Here is a 19983-nt window from a genome sequence, read left to right as displayed (position 1 = left end):
GAAATTTGAAGGATCTGGAGAGATTCTGTATGGAGGAATTGTCTCAGATCTCTTGCCATGTATTCTCCAACCTCATCAGGATTTATAGGAAAGGACTCAGAGCTGTTATCTTGGCAAAGGGAGGTAGCACAAAGTGTTGATTAAAAGGGTGCCAATAATTATTGCACACCTATATTTAACAAAAATATTTTTTATAAACAGGTGTTGTGTTTGCAATTGTTTGATATCCATGACAACCGAGTATTTTTGTGACAAAAGATCAAAAGGTTAAACAATAAAGTCACAGCCTTCTTTGCTCATATTTACCAAGGGTGCCAATATTAGTGGAGTGAACTGTGTATATCTAAGGCTATACATAATTTCAAATAAAAACATGAAAACTTAGATGGCCACATAACAATTTAAAACTAACAACTCAGTCATTCATTAATATCCCAGCAACACTGTGAAAATTCCTTGGCGCTAAAATGACTAAATACTAAACTGAAAACAGCTGAAGATGAATGAGAGATGGGCTACCTAGAAAATGTAGCTTGTCAAGCGTTAAGCTTTTCATGATTTAAAGCAGTAGAGTACTGTGACTTTTTCTCTGTAGGTAATTTGTATTTTATTTTATTTGCACTGGGATGATCACACAACAGTCATTGCTAGAGTAACATGTATCATGCAGTACTACACTGTGTGAACCATAGATTCCTGTCTCAGCAGCTGCATTGCTATCATCTGGACTTGCTGTTGTCACAAACAAGTCTGTAAGTTTTGTGTATTTATTTGTTTCTTCCTCGAAGTCCTTTCTCTTCTTTAATCTGGCCTTTTCTGCGCCCACTTTACTTTTTCTGCTGTCCATATTGATTAATGTAAAGGCTAAGAGGGTTCTAACTGTAAACTGTAAACTTGTACATTTGTCATGTGACCAGGACTTGTAACTTGTAATCAGATGACTAATTAGGGATCTCAGAGGGCCATTCTTAATGTCATATTGCCTCCTGTATGGGGAGACAAGGGCGTGATCAATAGGCTACCTGAGTGAGTGAGTGAGTGTGTGTGTGTGTGTGTGTGTGTGTGTGTGTGTGTGTGTGTGTGTGTGTGTGTGTGTCTGTAGCTGCCTGCAGCCTACGCAGCAACAAGTAGTTCTATTACAACTCTGACATGAAATTTATTTCTCAACGAATCCTCCTGATTCTTCTGATTAGCCACTCCAGCATTGGACAATGGAGACAAAAAAAAGAAAACTGCAGGTTTTCCTAATTTGCGTCTTTCTCTGAGAGCCATGGCCTAGAAATATGCAAAACATACACAAGAACAGTGTGTTTGTCTTGCAAATTCTGACGTTTTTACATTGTTGTGGTAAAATCTGAAGTTACAGATCCGTAGTATAGAAATCGGTTTTAACATTTGCCACCAAGCTGACAGGCATTATAAAAATTATGATCAGAATTAGAGGAGGCTTCCTGTTCCTCTCTCTCTCTCTCTCTCTCTCTCTCTCTCTCTAAAAGTCTCTCTCTGTCTCTCTCTCTTCCTCCACACCTAAAGTCTAGGAAAGACAGAGAAGCAGGGAGCCACACCTCCTGATTGCAGAGAAAACGAAACAGATCTCTCTCTCTCTCTCTCTCTCTCTCTCTCTCTCTCTCTCTCTCTCTCTCTCTCTTTCTCTTAGGAAAGACAGAGAAGCAGGGAGCCACAACTCCTGATTCCAGAGAAAACGAAACAGATCTCTGAGTCTCTCTCTCTCTCTCTTATTCTCTCCCTCTCTTCCTCCACACCTAAAGTCTAGGAAAGACAGAGAAGCAGGAAGCCACAACTCCTGATTCCAGAGAAAACGAAACAGATCTCTGAGTCTCTCTCTCTCTCTCTCTCTCTCTCTCTCTCTGTCTGTCTCTTCCTCCACACCTAAAGTCTAGCAAAAACACAGAAGCAGGGAGCCACACCTCCTGAGTCCAAAGAAAACGAAACAGATCTCTGAGTCTCTCTCTCTCTCTCTTTCTCTCTCTTTCTCTGTGTGTGTGTGAGTTCAGGAAAATGGCCGAAGCTTTTATACCATTAGATCAGTACCAGTTCATTTGTCCAGTGTGTCTGGATCTCCTGAAGGATCCGGTGGCTATCCCCTGTGGTCACAGTTACTGTAAGGTGTGTATTAATGGCTGCTGGGATCAGGAGGATCAGAAAGGCATCTACAGCTGTCCTCAGTGCAGAGACACTTTCACTCCAAGGCCTGTTCTACACAGAAACAACATGCTGGCTGAAGTGGTGGAGAAACTGAAGAAGACTGAAGTCCAAGCTGCTTCTCCTGCTCACTGTTATGCTGTACCTGGAGATGTGGAGTGTGATTTCTGCACCGGAAGGAAACGTAAAGCCATCAAGTCCTGTGTGATGTGTCTGACCTCTTTTTGTGAAACTCATCTGAAACCTCATCTTGAACTCCCTGCTTTGAAAAAGCACACATTAATTGAAGCCTCCTCAAAACTCCAAGAGAAGATCTGCTCTCAACATGATGAAGTGCTCAGGATCTACTGTCGTACTGACCAAAGGTGTATTTGTTCTTTGTGCATGTTGGATAATCACAAAGGACACGACGCTGTATCAGTTTCAGCAGCGAGAACTGAGAAACAGGTGAGAACTAGAAATCTTTAATTATCCAAAATCAGCTGCTTTAGGCAGTTATTTAAATTGTGATTGTAATGGTTCAGTTCATCAGAATGATTTTAAAATGGTGTATTACATTCCAGTGTGTTGTGTTTACACAAGTGTTAAATGAATTTGTCCTCCTCACCCACCGTTAGTCATAATCACGTCAGAGCAGTCAGTGAACTTTGGAGCAGCTGAACACCAGTTTTACAACTTAAACAATTCCACACAAGACTGTGAACTTTAACCATGTAGCTGCCGTTAATATTCACCCACACATCATTTATAACCAGCTGAATATAAGTGATTTGTGCTCAGAGCAAGTTAAAGGAGGAGCTGATGAAATCCCTGCAGAGAATCCAGGAGAAGCAGAAGAAGGTGCAGGAGCTGAAACAAACTGTGAACACGATTATGGTGAGCAGTGAGCAGAGACAGAGCTGCTCCTAGAAACACACAGAACATGAACAAGCAGTCATCCAGAGTCCCAGTAACAGAGGGAAGTGTGTGTGTGTGTGTGTGCATGCATCCTAACAGTTCCGTGCTCAGACAGCAGTGGAGGACAGTGAGATTATCTTTACTGAGATGATCAGCTCCATGGAGAAAAAGCGCTCGGAGATGACGAAGCTGATCAGAGCTCAGGAGAAGGCTGAACTGAGTCGAGCTGATCGACTCCTGGAGCAACTGGAGCAGGAGATCACTGATCTTCAGAGGAGAGTCACTGAGCTGGAGCAGCTTTCACACACACACGATCACATCCACTTCCTCCAGGTAATACTCACTGTCTGATCTAGAGCCAGCTGTTCCTCACAAACTCTCTAAAACACCTCTCATTAAAGCAACAATAAAATATATGGTGTATTTCTGTAATGCATGCTGGGTAATGTAGTGACAGAACACTGATGGATGTAAATATGACCACGTTAAAAAATCATGAATTCTGCTAAAAGACAGACTGAGAGATGCAAACGTGCGTTCCCTTTCAAAGGGAACTTCGACATTGCATTTAGCATAAGAGTATGGGAGCGCCTTGCGCGCGTGACCGGTACCTGAAGCTCATGCAAAATCATGCCTTGTAAAATTATGCCTCTACTTATAGGCCTGCCATGATCAGGTGATGTGGCAATTAAGCACATCGCATGATATATACCTGGCACCTGTGAACCACCCCGCCAGCCTTATTATCTTCAGCGAGACTGCATGTCTGTTGTTTGTGTGACAAAAGAAAAAGAAACGCTTCATTTCTACTCTATATTCCTCAATATCTCTCAACATTTCTACCCCTTTTTTAGAAAAAAGAAAAGAAAAGAGAGTGAAAGAATGAGCGAGAGGGATTTCAGGAAGTGCCTTATGCCTTGCTCCCGTTTCATCACGGGAGGAGATGGACACGCATTCTGCGTGAAGTGTTTGGGCGTAGAGCATGCTACAGCAGCCCTTGAGGGGTCTGACTGTCAGCGTTGTGCACGTTTCATGATTAGGCAACTACGCTCTCGGCTCGCTCTCTTCTCGTCCGAAGGGAGTTGGGTTTCAGAGCCTCGCGGATCTGGGGTCCTGGGGTTCTTGTATGGATTTGGAAGAGGAGCCAGAGACGAGCACGGCTCTATCTCTTGCTCTGTCTTCCGGGTCTGGCTCTCCGACTGACTTTAGAGCTCGCGACTCCTCCTTCTCCTATGGAAAGCCAAAACACCCTCGCTGACTCCGAGGAGTTGGTAGAGGGTGCCATTGCACCAAAAACCGACAGCAGCTCTCAAGCATATAAAGGGCTGCTTGAGGTGATCACTAGGGCAGTTCAAAAGTTGAATATAGACTAGCCCGGGGAAGAGAAAGTGGCTCATAGCAGGCTGGATGAGCTCTTCCTCTCCAGTGAAAATAAATATAAAGCTCCCTCACACCGCAGAAAACTCCCCTTTTTTCCAGAAGTGCATGAAGAGATATCACGCTTCTGGAGAAAACCATACACTAGCCGTGTTTATAACGCCACAACATCTGATTACTCAGCCATCATGGGGAGTGAGCAGCATGGCTATGTAGTGATGCCAAAGGTGGAGGAGGCGCTTGCGAGCCACCTCTCTCCATCAACGGCAGGTAATTTAGGGAGGCCAACTTTACCTTTGAACCCATGTAAAGCCACTTCGGCATTGGTAGGCAAAGCCTATGCGGCAGCAGGTCTTGCTTGTGGGTCCCTGCATACAATGGCAGTGTTGCAGGCCTACCCAGCAGACCTGCTGAGTGAGCTAGATACTGGTGAGGGAATTGGGCCCGAGGCAGTGGCAGAGCTGTGCCGCGCCACAGATTTATCTCTCCGAGTGACCAGACAAACAGCCCGCCATATCGGCCGTTCAACGGGTAGCCTGGTTGTGGCAGAGAGGCACCTATGGCTCAACCTCTCAGGGATGGGGGACAAAGATAAGGTCTCCTTGCTGAACGCCCCTGTTAAACCTTCCGGCCTGTTTGGCGGTGCAGTCAATGCCATCGCCGACAGGTTTTGCGAGGCAAAACAGCAAACGGCGGCGTTCAGCCAGTTCCTTCCCCGTCGTGTCGAGTTCGCACGGGCCTCCATGAGTGGAGCCCGGGCCAGCGCTGGTGCGAGGGAGATGCAGAAGACAAATGTGCCGGCCTGCCTCCCCCCGCAGAAAGCCAGGGGGAGCGGGCAGCCACAGCCACAGCCTGCTAAGAGGCCTGATCTATGAATGATCATAAAAGCAAAGCAGGCAAGGAAGAAACAGTCCTGATGGGCCACGGAGGGACGTATCAGGGGACACGAGGCTGCTAGGGCAACTAGCCCCCAGTGCTACTGTAGGGCCTGCCCTGGCCAAGGCCATCCCATGTTTTCAGTCTTCTCTGGTCAGCGAGTTGTCACAGGGCGACGGAAATCTGATGCTTTCCCTCCAACGAAATGTGGAAAAGCTAACATCACTGAAACACCTTTTAGCAGCGTGGAAACTACTGCCAAATGTGTCCCCATGGGTTCTGTCTACCATAGAAAAGGGTTACCAGGTCCAGTTCAGTGTTTGACCCCCCCGGTTCAGAGGTGTGCTCACCACAGTTGTCAGCACAGAGCAGAGCCCAATGATAGCACAGGAAATAAGTTCCCTTTTGGACAAAGGGGCCATAGAACATGTACCCCTTTCCCTAAGGGAGGTTTTTACAGCCGTTATTTCCTGATCCGCAAAAAAGATGGAAGTATGCAGCCAATTTTAGAACCGTACTCTTCGGACATACAGGTTCAAGATGCTGACGCTCAAACTTATGGTGCCACAGATTCAGTCTAAGGACTGGTTTGTGACAATAGATCTGAAAGATGCATATTTCCACATAGGAATATCGCCCAGTCACAGGAAGTTCCTGAGGCTTGCGTTTGGAGAAAATACATACAATTTTGGGTTCTTCCCTTTGGGCTAGTGTTATCCCCTCGCACCTTCACAAAGTACATGGATGCTGATCAGGTTCCCTTGCGACTCCGGGACATCCGTGTACTAAACTATTCTAGCACGATCCAGGGAATGGGCGGTTCAACATCGTGATGTTGTTTTCACCCACATGAGGAGCTTGGGGCTCAGGTTGAACCTCAAGAAAAGTATGCTTTCTCCAGTGCAGAGGGCAACTTCTCTAGAGGTTATATGGGATTCTACTACGATGAGGGTGTTTCTCTCCCCAACACACGTACAATCGATCCTATCAACTTTGAACAAGATAAAGCTAGGTCTGGGCATCCCCTCCAGCCTTTACGAGAGGCTGTTGGGCCTTATGGCAGCAGCAGCCAAAGTCATACCGTTGGGCCTATTGCACATGAGACCGTTTCAGTGGTAGCTAAAAAGTTGGGGGTTTCATCCGAGGATGAAACCTCTGAGAGTAATCAGTGTCACGCGGCGATGCCTACGTGCTCTGACTATTTGGAGGTGCCCGCAGTTCCTAGCCTCAGGTCACACTCTAGGGGTGTCCCCTTACCGCAAGACGGTAATGACAGACGCGTCCCTCACGGGCTGGGGTGCAGTCTTAAATGGCCATCCAGCTCGCGGTCTTTGGAGCGGCCCTCATCTGGAGTGGCATATAAATCACCTAGAGATGCGGGCTATATTCCTAGCACTGAAGTTCTATCTTCCTCAGTTGAGAGGTCACAATGTGCTAGTTGTCAGACAACACAACTGTGGTCTCTTATATCAACCACCAGGGAGGGTTACGTTCACGCCCCCTGTTCAGGCAGGCACAACTAATCCTTCTCTGGGTAGAGGGAAAGTTCTTGTTAGTGAGTGCAATATACATTCCAGGCAGCCGGTATGTAGGGGCAGACATCCTGTCGAGGCAGGGGCTGAGGCCCGGGGGGTGGAGGCTCCATCCACAAGTGGTGGAGTCCATATGGCAGAGGTTCGGACAAGCGGAAGTGGATGTGTTCGCCTCTGAGGAGACATGGGGCTGGACGCCATGGTGCACACGTGGCCGAGGTCACGTCTACATGCTTTCCCCCCAATCGCTCTGCTCCCACAAGTTCTAGTGAGAGTTTGCCAAGACCGTCTACGTCTGCTGATAGTAGCACCTTATTGGCCAGCTCGAATATGGTTCACGGAGATAATGTCCCTGCTCGATGGCACTCCTTGGGAGATTCCCATCCGCAGGGACCCACTGTCTCAAGCCGGAGGGATGATTTATCACCCTCGGCCAGAACTATGGAAACTGTGGGTCTGGCCCCTGAGGGGCACCAGCTCATAGATTCTGATTCATGTTAAACGCTAGAGCACCATCCACAAGGAAATTGTATGCATTCAAGTGGCAGCTGTTCATCTTGTGGTGTGAGGAACGTCAGCTAGACCCAGTGAACTGCGCAATAGCTACAGTCCTGGAGTTCCTACAAGAATGTTTCTCAGCAGGGTTGGCTCCTTCTACAGGGTTTACGTGGCCGCCATTTCGGCCAGCCACACCCCTGTTGAAGGAGCCTTTGTGGGGCAACATCCTCTAACTTCGAGGTTCATGCGTGGTGTCAGACGGCTAAGACCCATCTGCAGGCCGCGAATACCTTCCTGGGACCTTTCTGTGGTCTTGGAAGGTCTGTCAGGGGCCCCATTTGAGCCCTTAGAGTCAGCCTCTGAGAAGCTTCTGACTCTAAAGGTAGCTCTTCTACTGGCCCTGACATCTCTCAAGCGAGTGGAAGATCTACAAGCTCTCTTGGTTGCCCCCTCTTGCCTTGACTTTGCCCCTGGACTAGCCAAGGCCTTCCTGTATCCTAGGCCGGATTATATTCCTAAAGTGCCTACATCAGCTGCCCACCCTGTAGTGTTGCAGGCCTTCTGCCCTCCTCCATTCCTCACACCGGAACAAGAGAGGATGCACCTGCTGTGTCCAGTAAGGGCTCTCTGTACTTACGTCCACCACCGCTCCGGCCAGTGGCGTAAGTCGGAGCAGCTGCTGGTCTGCTTTGGTGGCAAAGGTAAAGGTGATACTGTGTCAAAGCAGCGCATCTCTAACTGGATAGGGGAAGCAATCTCTATGGCTTACGAGGCGCGCAGTCTCGCCACACCTCTGGGCATAAGAGCTCATTCCACTAGGGTGGTCGCCTCCTCGAAGGCTTTGTCCAACAGGGTATCCTTGCAGGATGTGTGTGCGGCTGCAGGGTGGTCTACGCCACACACATTCATTCGTTATTACAGCCTGGATATTCATTCCACCCCGGGCTCGAGTGTCTTGCAGTGACCCTCGGGCTTGGGTATTTTTGAACAGGCCGTACCCTTAGTATGACAGAGTGGGTATTCCTGTTCCCATACTGTTATGCTAAATGCAACGTCGAAGTTCCCTTTGAAAGGGAACGTCGGGGTTACACATGTAACCCTGTTCCCTGAGAAGGGAAAAGCCCCGACGTTCTGTGCATGCTGTTTATCTTTGCTTGAAGTTTCATTTGCTTTCTGTAGGTTTTAGCTTCTGGATGTCAGTCTCCTCCATTAGACAGACCAGAGTTTCACACATCCAGCATCACTGTCCATCAACATCTCTCATTTGATGGAGTGAGGAATTCTCTCTCAGATCTGAAGAAGAGACTCGAGGAATTCTGTGAGGAGGAATTCAACAACATCCCTCCACATGGTAAGAGGAGCTGTTCCTGCTGGAGAAACACCATGATAGACGTCTTTACTCGCTCTGTGAAGTGTTATTTCTTAGCACTGCTCCTCTCTCTTTTCTGCAGACAGTTTACTCACCTGACATGTTTAACTAAAATACTGATTTAAAATGAATAAACTAACTATCACTTTCAACTGTTTCCATCTTTTACAAGCTGATGATGCTTTTTGTCTTCATTTCCATTTTTCTCTCCACAGCTGCAGCAGTTCAGATCATTTCACCATCAGAGCCACAGAGCAGAGAAGATTTTCTGAAATGTACGTCTAACACACACACACACACACACACACACACACACACACACACACACACACACACACACACACCACATACACATACACCTCGCACACCACATGTACAAACACGAACACATGCTCACACACACCAAATACACACACACACACCTCATACGCACACCAACACACACACGAACACACACACACATCACATACATACACACACATCACATACACATACACACACCACATATACACACCAAATGTACACACACCGCATGTACATACACACACACTACATACACACGAACACATGCTCACACACGCCCACCTCATGCACACACCACATACACACACCAACACACACCAACACACACACATCACATACACACACACACAACATACATACACATACACACACACACACGACATAGACACACACACACCACATCCACACCTATGCACACCACATACACATACACGCACACCACACACACACAAAAACACACACCACATGTACACACACCACATATACACACACGTAAACACCACATACACACACACACACCACATACACACACACACACACACACACACAACATAGACACACACACACCACATCCACACCTATGCACACCAAATACACATACACGCACACCACACACACACAAAAACACACCACATATACACACACGTAAACACCACATACACACACACACACACCACATACACATACACACACACTACACACACACACACACACCAAATACACACACACACACACATCACAGACACCACATACATACACATACACCACACACACCAAATACACCCAAACACACAAACATACACGCACACCACATACACACACACACACACACCACATACACTCATATATACACACACACACACACCACATACACACAAACACAGACCACATACACACAGACACACATTACATACACACACACACACACACACACAAACACTAGATACACACAAACACACCACATACACATACAAACACAGCACACACACCACAAACACACACACCACATTCATACACACACCAAATACACGCAGACAACACATACACATGCATACACACACCAAATACACACACACACACACACTACATATACACACCACGCATGTACATACACACAATCACACACACAACATATACACACACCCCACATATACACACACACCACAGACAAACACCAAATACACATCACACACATATCACATACACACACACACACCACATACACATACAAACACAGCACACACACCGCCAAGACACACACACCATATGTACACACACATACCACATGTACACACACACACCACATACACATTCACACACACACACCACATGTACACACCACATAAATCCACACACACAGCAAATACACACCACATACACATACACACATTAAACCAAGACCCCATACACAGCACATATAATCACACACCCACACACATACACACACACACAGACCACATACACACACACACACCACAAACACACACAGCTGTTTCACTCTTCACATAAATATATTCTGAGAATGAAATCCAACATGTTCACATTGTTCGGTTTGTTTTTCTCGTTTCTTTTAGATTTCTGTTATCTGACTCTGGATCCCAACACGGCACATCGTAACCTCATTCTGTCTGAGAAGAACAGAGCGGTGACAGCCAGTGAGAGAGAACAGCTGTACTCTGATCATCCAGAGAAATTTGACACCTGGTGGCAGGTGTTGTGTAAGGAGAGTGTGTGTGGACGCTGTTACTGGGAGGTGGAGTGGATCGGTGCTGGTGTGTACATCTCAGTCTCATATAAAGACATCAGGAGGAAAGGAGAGGGTAGTGAATGTGGGTTTGGATGCAACAGTCAGTCCTGGAGTCTGTGGTGTTCTTCTTCTTCTTCTTCTTCTCTCTCTTTCTATCACAACGACATTGAGACTAAGCTCAGAGATCCATCATCCTCCAGAATAGGAGTGTATGTGGATCACAGTGCAGGAAGCCTGTCTTTCTACAGCATCTCTTACACGATGACGCTCCTACACAGAGTCCACACCACATTCAATCAGCCTCTATATGCTGGGTTTAGGCCCTACTGGTGTTTTGGTTCTACATCTGTGAGATTGTGTGATCCAAAATAAAGTGTGTAGTGTTTTATGTAAAATTCCTGCACATTGCCATATTGTTGCTCAGTCATCTGTCTTACTAGCACACAATCCAGCTGCACAAAAACAATCATTTTAATGTATTAATTAAAACAGATTTTTCAAAATAATTAAAAAGGTAATGTTAAAAATTAACTGTCAGACAAGAAACTAGTAAAATTGAAAAAGAAAATGATCAAATGATATCATTATAAAGTTCTGTTTGATTCATATTAAGCAACCTCTCAATAAATAACTAATAAACAGTAATAAAGCCAGTACTGAACAACCTTTTAAACCTGTTAAGATCACACTATATAAAGATAAAATATAAACTGTTGAAGGAATTTTATTTTTCTGGTTGTATTCTAAGATGTAAAATACACATTCACTCTGTAAAATCTGAAGTTGTTTCTATAACCCTGAAATTTTAATGTAAATCATTTAACACTATTTAAAATCCATTAGAACATACAGTACATGATTGGTTAAGGCTGCCTATGTTGTGTTCATCCCATATGCAGCCTGAATGATGATTGGCCGGCAGACAGAACCTTATAAATGGAAGTTTATCTGTGGGTTTGTGTAGGGATTTAGCAAATTCAATCCCTCTTCCCTCTGTCAGCCTTTTCAGCTTTTGCTTCATTTACTCAAAAGAAAAACTAGCGCATGTGGGTTATCATGGAGCGTATACGGTGCCGGGGAGTCTAAATGAACACACTGGCAACCTGAGCAGTTCAAAGAGACGTCCGATTTATTCACAGAATAACAGAGGCTTTTATAGGTACAAATAGCCACGCATAGGCATACTGCTGTGTGGAAATAATATGGCATTTGAACTGTCTGGCCACATACTTGAAAAACATCTTAGGCAATACAAGAATGTACAGCAGTTGTTGAACATATATGGTGTGGTTCGCTTAACACAGCAAAGAGGAAGTTCCAGTGGTGACATGTTAAACTGGCACGTACACATCAGACAGGTTCTGTAAAGCTCATGAGACAGAAATTAAACTATAACCTAACCATACTTATACATATCTGAGGGAGTAGAAAATAGAGAGTTTCCAACAGTTTAAATTTGTATAATATTACAATCAAAGCTCAAAAATCAAAAGTTTTTTTTTTCCAAGCCAAATCACTTCTTATGTAGATTTTTAGATAATTAATATATGAGAAATAACTACAGAGTCTTAAATGTGGTGTTTGTTACATATATTTTAATGTTCTAATATATATTGTCTGTGTGGATAATGATGATAAATACGTCTCTGTTAACTGTGTCTGTCTGTGGTCTGACTCCTGATTTGGATTCTGAACATGATTGTTCATTTTCAATAAAATAATAACACAAATCCATTACTACTCTAATATATCGTATCTAATATTCTGCGCCATGTGCTGGGAGGCGCCTGGTATATATACAAACATAATCAGCATCCTAATAGCTGACAGCTGAGGGTAATTCAAACCCACATGAAACAATAGCCAATGACAGAACAGGGAGGAGACATAACAGAAACATAACAAATGCAGGTGTCGAAATTGTCAACAACGGACAAGCAGGTGGTGTGGAGGTGTGGCGCTGAGACCCCCTCCTGAACCTCAGGCTGGATCTCTGGTGCTAGGGCCTCCCTGTTGACCTCTAGCTGGAGCTCGGCAGGTGAGCCCACCTCGTGGGTCTCAGGTTCGAGCTCTGAGGTCACCAGGTTTACCGCCGGCTGGAGCTCTGAGGTCGCCAGGTTAACCTCAGGCTGGAGCTCTGCATGAGTTTGCCTGTAGTAGTGGGTAAACGGCAGGGCAGGTTTGCCTGCCAGACTTACTACCCCCCCCCCCCCCCCCCCCCCCACACACACACACACACACACACAAAGTTGTTCTAGCACGACCCTCGCCTCCAGACTCCCAAACCATGAACTCATGAACTCGTGTTCCTACAGTGCTTATCCAGTAGGAGCTGCACCCACTGATGGGCCGGTCCAAAGAACCGGGACCACATGAATCGGAGCCATTGCTTCTCCTCTGGCTTAGGGTCTAACAGGCTTACGTTCCCTCACACAATCTGCGATCAATCAACGACCGACGCTTAGTAGTGCCTACACAGCGTGGCTCAAGGTCCCTTTCAAGAACATTCAAACTAACTGTTCCTCAGTGGTGGAATGAACTTCCAAACTCAATCCGGACGCAGAATCTCTCACCATCTTCAAAAAAACAGCTAAAAACCCACCTTTTCCGTGAACACCTAACCAACCTATTAAAAAAATAAATAAAGTACTCTGGCATTTACACCTCTACTCTGCGCACTTTGCTTCTTCTGGAACTCAATTAACAGATCCTGTACAGTAGCACTACTTGTATTGTTCTCTGTTTGATATATCGCTTTGCTTCTATTTTCTCATTTGTAAGAAACTTTGGATAAAAGCGTCTGCTAAGTGAATAAATGTAAATGTAAATGGAAGTGAAATTATTTTAGACCTGTGTGTTAACAAATAAAAATGAAAGAAACGTGTCCATGAACACTGTAACATCTAACCTGGACATTTCCCCTCCAGACTGCCAGAAGGTGCCCTTACACACATTCTGAATCACTTCTTCACTTACTCCACTCATTTCCTGTTTGTTCTCATGAAATGCACCTGAAACATTCAGTAATTGTGAACCTTCCAGTTTGGTAGTAAATCTCCTCAGTTCTGAGCCATGTTTATTCTGGATAGTTATCCTGTTAATCATCTTGCCTCTGTCTCTGTGTCTGTTGCTGCCTCGCCCTTCGATTTTAATGATATTTCTGATCTATGGTATTTTAACCATGCACTGTCTAGTATTAGATAAAGTCTTGTGTTAACACTACTACCAGATTTCTTTCTTCTGCCTTTCAGGAGATTAATTTCAGTATGTTAACAATGTTAAAATTGCACAAAGGTAAAATGACACGTGTCAGTGTGGGTTTCCTCCTGGTTCTCCAGTCTTCTGTCACGATTTTGCCTCGAGCTAGCGCTGCGGTATTGCTTTGTTAAAGCACATTTTGATTATATTACACCACTCAGGCATTTCATGTAGTAATCTATCAGCATGGCACATCTTGACTTAGCAATATTTTCCCACTCTTTCTTGCTAAAACATTCTAGATCCTTCAGATTGTAAGGGCATCTCCTGTTCACAGCTCACTTCAGGTCACCCCACAGATTTTTAGATTCAGATCTGGACTCTGGTAACGTCATTCAAAAACATTGATCTTCTTTTGGTTCAGCCATTCCTTTGTTGATTTGTATATATTCTTTGGGTCATTGTCATGCTGAAATGTGAAATTTCTTTTCATCTTCAGCTTACTAGCAGACCTGAAGGTTTTGATCTAAAATTAATTCGTATTTGTAGCTATTCCTGATTCCCTCTGACTTGATAAGAGCCTCAGTTCTGGCTAAAGAAAAGCACCCCTAAAGCATGATGCTACCACCAACATGTTGCACAGTGCATAGGGTGTTCTTTTGGTGATGTGCTTGCTGGAGGTTTTTTTGTGAGAAAGGGCTTCGGTGTAGCCGCCCTACCCCATAGTCCAGACATGTGAAGAATATGAGAGATTGTTGTCACATGCAGAGAGTAATCAGGACTTGACAGATGTTCCTGCAGCTCCTTTAATGTTGCCGTAGGTCTCTTAGCAGCCTCCCTGGTAAGTTTTTGTCTTGTCCTTTTATAAATTTAGGAGGGACGTCCTGTTCTTGGTGATGTCACTGTGGTGCTCCATTTTCTCCACTTGTTGATGATGGCCTTCGGTGTTCCATAGTACATCTAATGTTTTGGAAATGTTTTTATACTCCTCTCCTGATCAATACCTTTCAACAGGCGAGTCAACCATGCATGCTTTGTAAGTTCTCTAAAGACCATAGCTTCAGCAGTCAGATGAAACCAAGAAGATGTGAAAAAAAATCCTACAGAAACAGGTGGTCTTTACTTGAGGTTAATCAGAGTAATTTCATTATTGACAGCTGTATGATAATTACTTTTGAACATGAGATGAGATTGAATGTGATTGGTTCATGCTGAACACAGCCACACCCCCAATTATAAAAGGGTGCGTATTTATGCAAGCAGGTTATTGTAACTTTTTTCCCCTTAAGATGTTTCTGATTGTTTTTCACTTTAATTGTATATTTTGCAATTTCACATTAAAGGTGGGAAAAGTTCTGACATGATTTAGATTATATTTATATTCATATCACAAAAGCCTGAAATTTTACCAGGGGTGTACATTGTACATAAGCTTCAATGCCAAGCATTTTTTAGGAGATAGAAATGTAATGTTTGGTAATTAAATTCAATTCACTTTTATTCGTACAGTGCTTTTATCTATGGACATTGTCACAAGCAGCTTTACAGAATTATCTACATTCACGATAAACATATGAAATTTATAAGATTGCAGCATTTATAATATTTACAGTATTTATTAATTACAAGATCTGTAATATTTTCTGTATTAACTAAAGTACAAGACAATGAAGTTGGCTTCTTATAAACCAAATCAGTGTTAACTCACAGTGACATAAAAATGACTTCAAAGTGGACAGTCCCTTTAGCCCTACATTGGATTAACAGTATCGTTTGAGTTATTAAATCAAACCACTGAGAAAAAAATCATAACACTTTCAGTGAAAGGGCATTAGGGAGTGTCTTTAAAATGACCAGTGTTTGGTAAGTTACTCAAAAAAGTAATCCACTACAGATTACTAATTACTACTTTAAAATTGCAATCTGATTACAGTACTGATTACTGCATATGAAACGTAATCAGATTATTTAATTAATGAATTTAATTTAAATTAATTAAGTAATTACTTTACTTTCAAGTTACTTTCAAAAACTTGTCAAACATAAAAATACACTACAAAGTGAAACGCACAGTTCTTTCAGTAATTTTAGCGTGCATCAATGTATGACATGATTAAACTGACTGATTAAACTTTTCTAACTAGGCTAGTTTGGTGTCTCTAGCCAAGTGAAGGCACAACTAAACTACTGTATGGGTTCAGCTGCTACAGTGCCATGCAAGTACATTATCTTTCTTTATGCTCTGCTCAAATCATGTTCATGTAAACTGGAACTCATAGACATTTACACACCTTGTTTTCCTGTTCCGCATGAGAGGATGTTACTGTTTCAGTTTCAACCCCTTTACTGGTTTTAAACAATTGGCATATATCCATTTTTCCTCACACTGTCTATGAGCTAGCATTTGGCAGAATTGAAGCTGTCAGCCAATAAGACACGAGTATTTCCACGTATTTTCCTGTAAACCCTGTCTGATTGGTCTCGCCTCCATTTACTGAAGATATAAAATCACAACACCGACATCTTCTTTTACTGACGTTCAGTTACGTATTGACAAACTGCTCCAAGTGGAGAATTATTCAGGGCTAAAGAAAAAATCTTCGGGGCTGCAGCCCCCAATGCCCAGGCCAGGTTGCGCCTCTGGCAGCTGTGCAAAACGTGATTTATTTTAAAAATGCATTTTATTTAATATTGTTTTCTTAACAATAAATCTGTAATGCAAGTAACGTAATTTTATTGACATCAGTAACTCTAATCAAAAAACATAAATTTAAAATGTAATGCATTACAATACTATGTTATCAGAAAAGTAATTAGATTACAGTAACGTTGTAACTCGTTATACCCAAGTCTAAAAATGACTGCCATGAGGCTCATCCAAACAATCATGGTACAGATTGAAGTACATTTGCAGTTTTGCAAAAGTTTTTTTTTTTTTTTTTTTTTCCAGCCAAATAATACACTGAGGCCATCGTTGAAGCCATTCATTTTTTAATTTTTGTGCACATTTTGCAGGTAATTTGTAAATTTTGGAAATGTAAAAAATTGCAACTGTTGCCACTTTAAGGTAGACTACAAACATCAGAAGTGCTGCTTATCTGTTTGTCAAAGTTTGACTATACAAGAACTGATACTATTAAGAATAAATATAGGTAAAATAATGAAGGAATCGTTTAGCAAATATACTAATATTGTTTAAAAAAAAAAATAAACATATCTACCTGTAAGCAGTTTCTTGTGCTAACTGAGGGTTAATAGGTTCCATTAAATACTGACAATGTTAATATTGATAATGTTAATATAACTGGTTTGGCACCTTGCTGAACATGATGTAGACAAATGAGTGAGGCAAAAGGTTGACAATTAAGATACAGACACAATAATATACCTTTTGTCTAAGAGTGTGGAGACGTCTGAGTCGAGATGAGGATTCTCCTTATTTCACTACTGGTGGAGTCACTTTCACATCTCTGGGGCAGTAGCAAAACTGATGTTGAATTTTGTCTGTTGGGCCACCAGAGCAAAAACACATCTTACCAACATTGAGCTAATATTAAAATAAGGGTCCAGATAGAAACATTTGTTCAATGTTGGCTCAAAGTTATCCATTCTGTTGGACTAAAGTTGGGCCAGCAGTTAAATTTTGTTTTATTTTTGCATCCTTCACCCTATAAGATTTGAAGTGCATCAGAAAGTGCATTTTAACTTTGTGTGTCTAACACCTGCACACTGTATATAAGTGGTTGTCATTCTGTGCCCCAAAAAGCATATACATTATATATATATATATATATACATATATATATATATATATATATATATATATATATATATATATATATATATATATATATATATATATATATATATATATATATATATATATATATATGCTGTAAATCTGTGACAAATGTATTGTTAGTTTTAGTTCTGGATTTCTTTTTTATTGACTGAAAAGAAGATGATTGTAAACGCTAAAATTAAGCACTCACGTTTAAACCTCTTCTGCGTCATGTTACGCTACGGCCAGCAGAGGGCACTGTGGCTCGGCTCCTGATGAGTCACATGACATTGTTTTGGTTCGCTCGCTTCCTGCTGAACATTTATTGAAGTCACTTTCATTTGCCACAGGTGTCTATGTTTTGAGTTTGATTATGTTTGGGATTTAAACGCCTTGGTTACTGAGCACGACGCTCAGTATTAATGGTTGTATTATTTGTGTCGGTTGTTTCCATTCCTTGAATGATCTCATTGTATGCCACGTTTCTCGTTTGCCGGCGAAGACCGCGTTTACTTTGGTTTTGAGTTTAGTGTCGAATCAAGACTTTGATCTGCACCTGCATCCGCCTCCAGTCTACGATACGTTACACTTCATGCCTGTGTTTTAGGAGAGAGAGAAAGTGAGAGAGCAGGAGGCTCACAGTGTCCCGAACCCTGAAGTACAACAAGATGACCGAAACTGTAATGCAGTGTGATGACTTACTAAATGTAAGTTTTTCCTCCCACTAGGTCATGACTGCTAAAGCACATTGTGTTTAAGTTGTGTCAAAAGTATATACAGTAACTCTGCCCATTTCACACATGGATATTTAAAATCGAATATTAATATATTACTGCATCTTACTACATTAAATCTGTATTTTATTTTCATAGAAATCCGAGGAACCTGTAGATTCATGAACCCCAGATAACTGCCAGGGGTGGTGTTTAACACCTGGACACACAAATTCAATGACATTGTTATACTGTTTAATGCAATGTAATGTAATTATTTAATGTGCAGTTAATATAATGTAAATGTCAGTATGGTTTCTGGAACGTACTTGTCAAGTTCCTGTTAGCGTTTCCCTGCTCTTTACTGGTGGCCTGGTGATATTGTGGCCCCGGGAGCTCGGCTTTAGGCGCCAGAAGTTCCTGGGCGGTCTGTGGACCTTCAGGGGCCACTGGAGCATTGACTCAGATCTCACTGCATGCAGCTAGCAGGTTGTACTATGCTCCGCTGGGACAGGACTGAGGACTCCGGTAAGAGCAGAGGGAGGGGGGCGGGGGGCTCTGTATGTATGTGCATGAAAATTGGTGTAATAACGGAACAATGATAGATAAACATTGTTCCCCTGACCTTGAGTACATGTCTGTAAGATGTCGGCCCTTTTTCCTACCGAGAGAGCTAACAGTAGTGATTATCATGGCTGTGTATATTCCACCCGACGCCAATGTGAACACGGCGCTCTCTCTCCTGTTGAACACCATAAACGAACAGCAACGAGCTCACCCCGACAGTGTTCACATAATTGCAGGAGATTTTAATAAGGCGAACTTGAAGACTGTACTCCCGAAATTTTATCAACATTTTAAGTGTTTTACTAGAGGGGCGAACACTCTGGATCATGTTTACTCCAACAATAAGCATGCGTATAGAGCCATACCACTCCCCCACCTCAGCCAATCAGACCATCTCTCCCTCCTGCTCTCCCCTGCCTACACCCCCCTCAGACGCAGTGTCAAGACCACTATAAAGACTGTTACCACCTGGCCTGACGATGCTTTCTGCAAACTACAGGACTGCTTCGAACAGACAGACTTGGATTTATTTGAACATCAAGAGCTAGAAACATTAACAGGAACGGTACTGGACTATATCAAGTTCTGTATCGGAAATGTGACTGTGGACGAAAACATTCAGGTTTTCCAAAACCAGAAACCTTGGATGACCAAACAGGTCCGCACACTCCTCAAAGCCTGCCTTCAGGTCTGGTAATAGAGCTCTGTATAGAGCCGCTCGTGCCAACCTGAAAGGTGGTATTAAGGAAGCTAAGGCGGTCCATAAGAGGCGCATAGAGTCCCACCTGTCCAGCAAAAATAAACTGGAGGTGTGGCAGGGCATACAAGACATCACGAACTACAGAGGCCGTGATGCGACAACAGGAGACCTGAGTACGATGCTGGCAGAAGAGCTAAATTGCTTCTTTGCTCGCTTTGAAACATGACAACAACAGCACTCATCTGCTCCATCCTCAGCTCCA

At 43.2% G+C, this 19983-nt stretch overlaps 1 protein-coding gene across 1 annotated transcript; it reads left to right on the top strand.

The window, feature by feature from the left end:
- Positions 1 to 1942: 1942 nt before the first annotated feature.
- On the top strand, positions 1943 to 12953 carry LOC108258553 (tripartite motif-containing protein 16-like). Its single transcript, XM_017457260.3, has 6 exons — positions 1943 to 2610; positions 2944 to 3039; positions 3160 to 3393; positions 8523 to 8694; positions 8928 to 8987; positions 10590 to 12953. Exons 1-6 carry the CDS (start codon positions 2020 to 2022, stop codon positions 11132 to 11134), a joined length of 1698 nt encoding a protein of 565 aa, XP_017312749.1. The 5' UTR covers positions 1943 to 2019; the 3' UTR covers positions 11135 to 12953.
- Positions 12954 to 19983: the final 7030 nt, after the last annotated feature.

Source organism: Ictalurus punctatus, chromosome 26, assembly GCF_001660625.3.
Source record: "Ictalurus punctatus breed USDA103 chromosome 26, Coco_2.0, whole genome shotgun sequence".
NCBI classification, from domain to species: Eukaryota; Metazoa; Chordata; class Actinopteri; order Siluriformes; family Ictaluridae; genus Ictalurus; species Ictalurus punctatus.
This window is presented reverse-complemented; position numbering and strand designations above follow the sequence as displayed.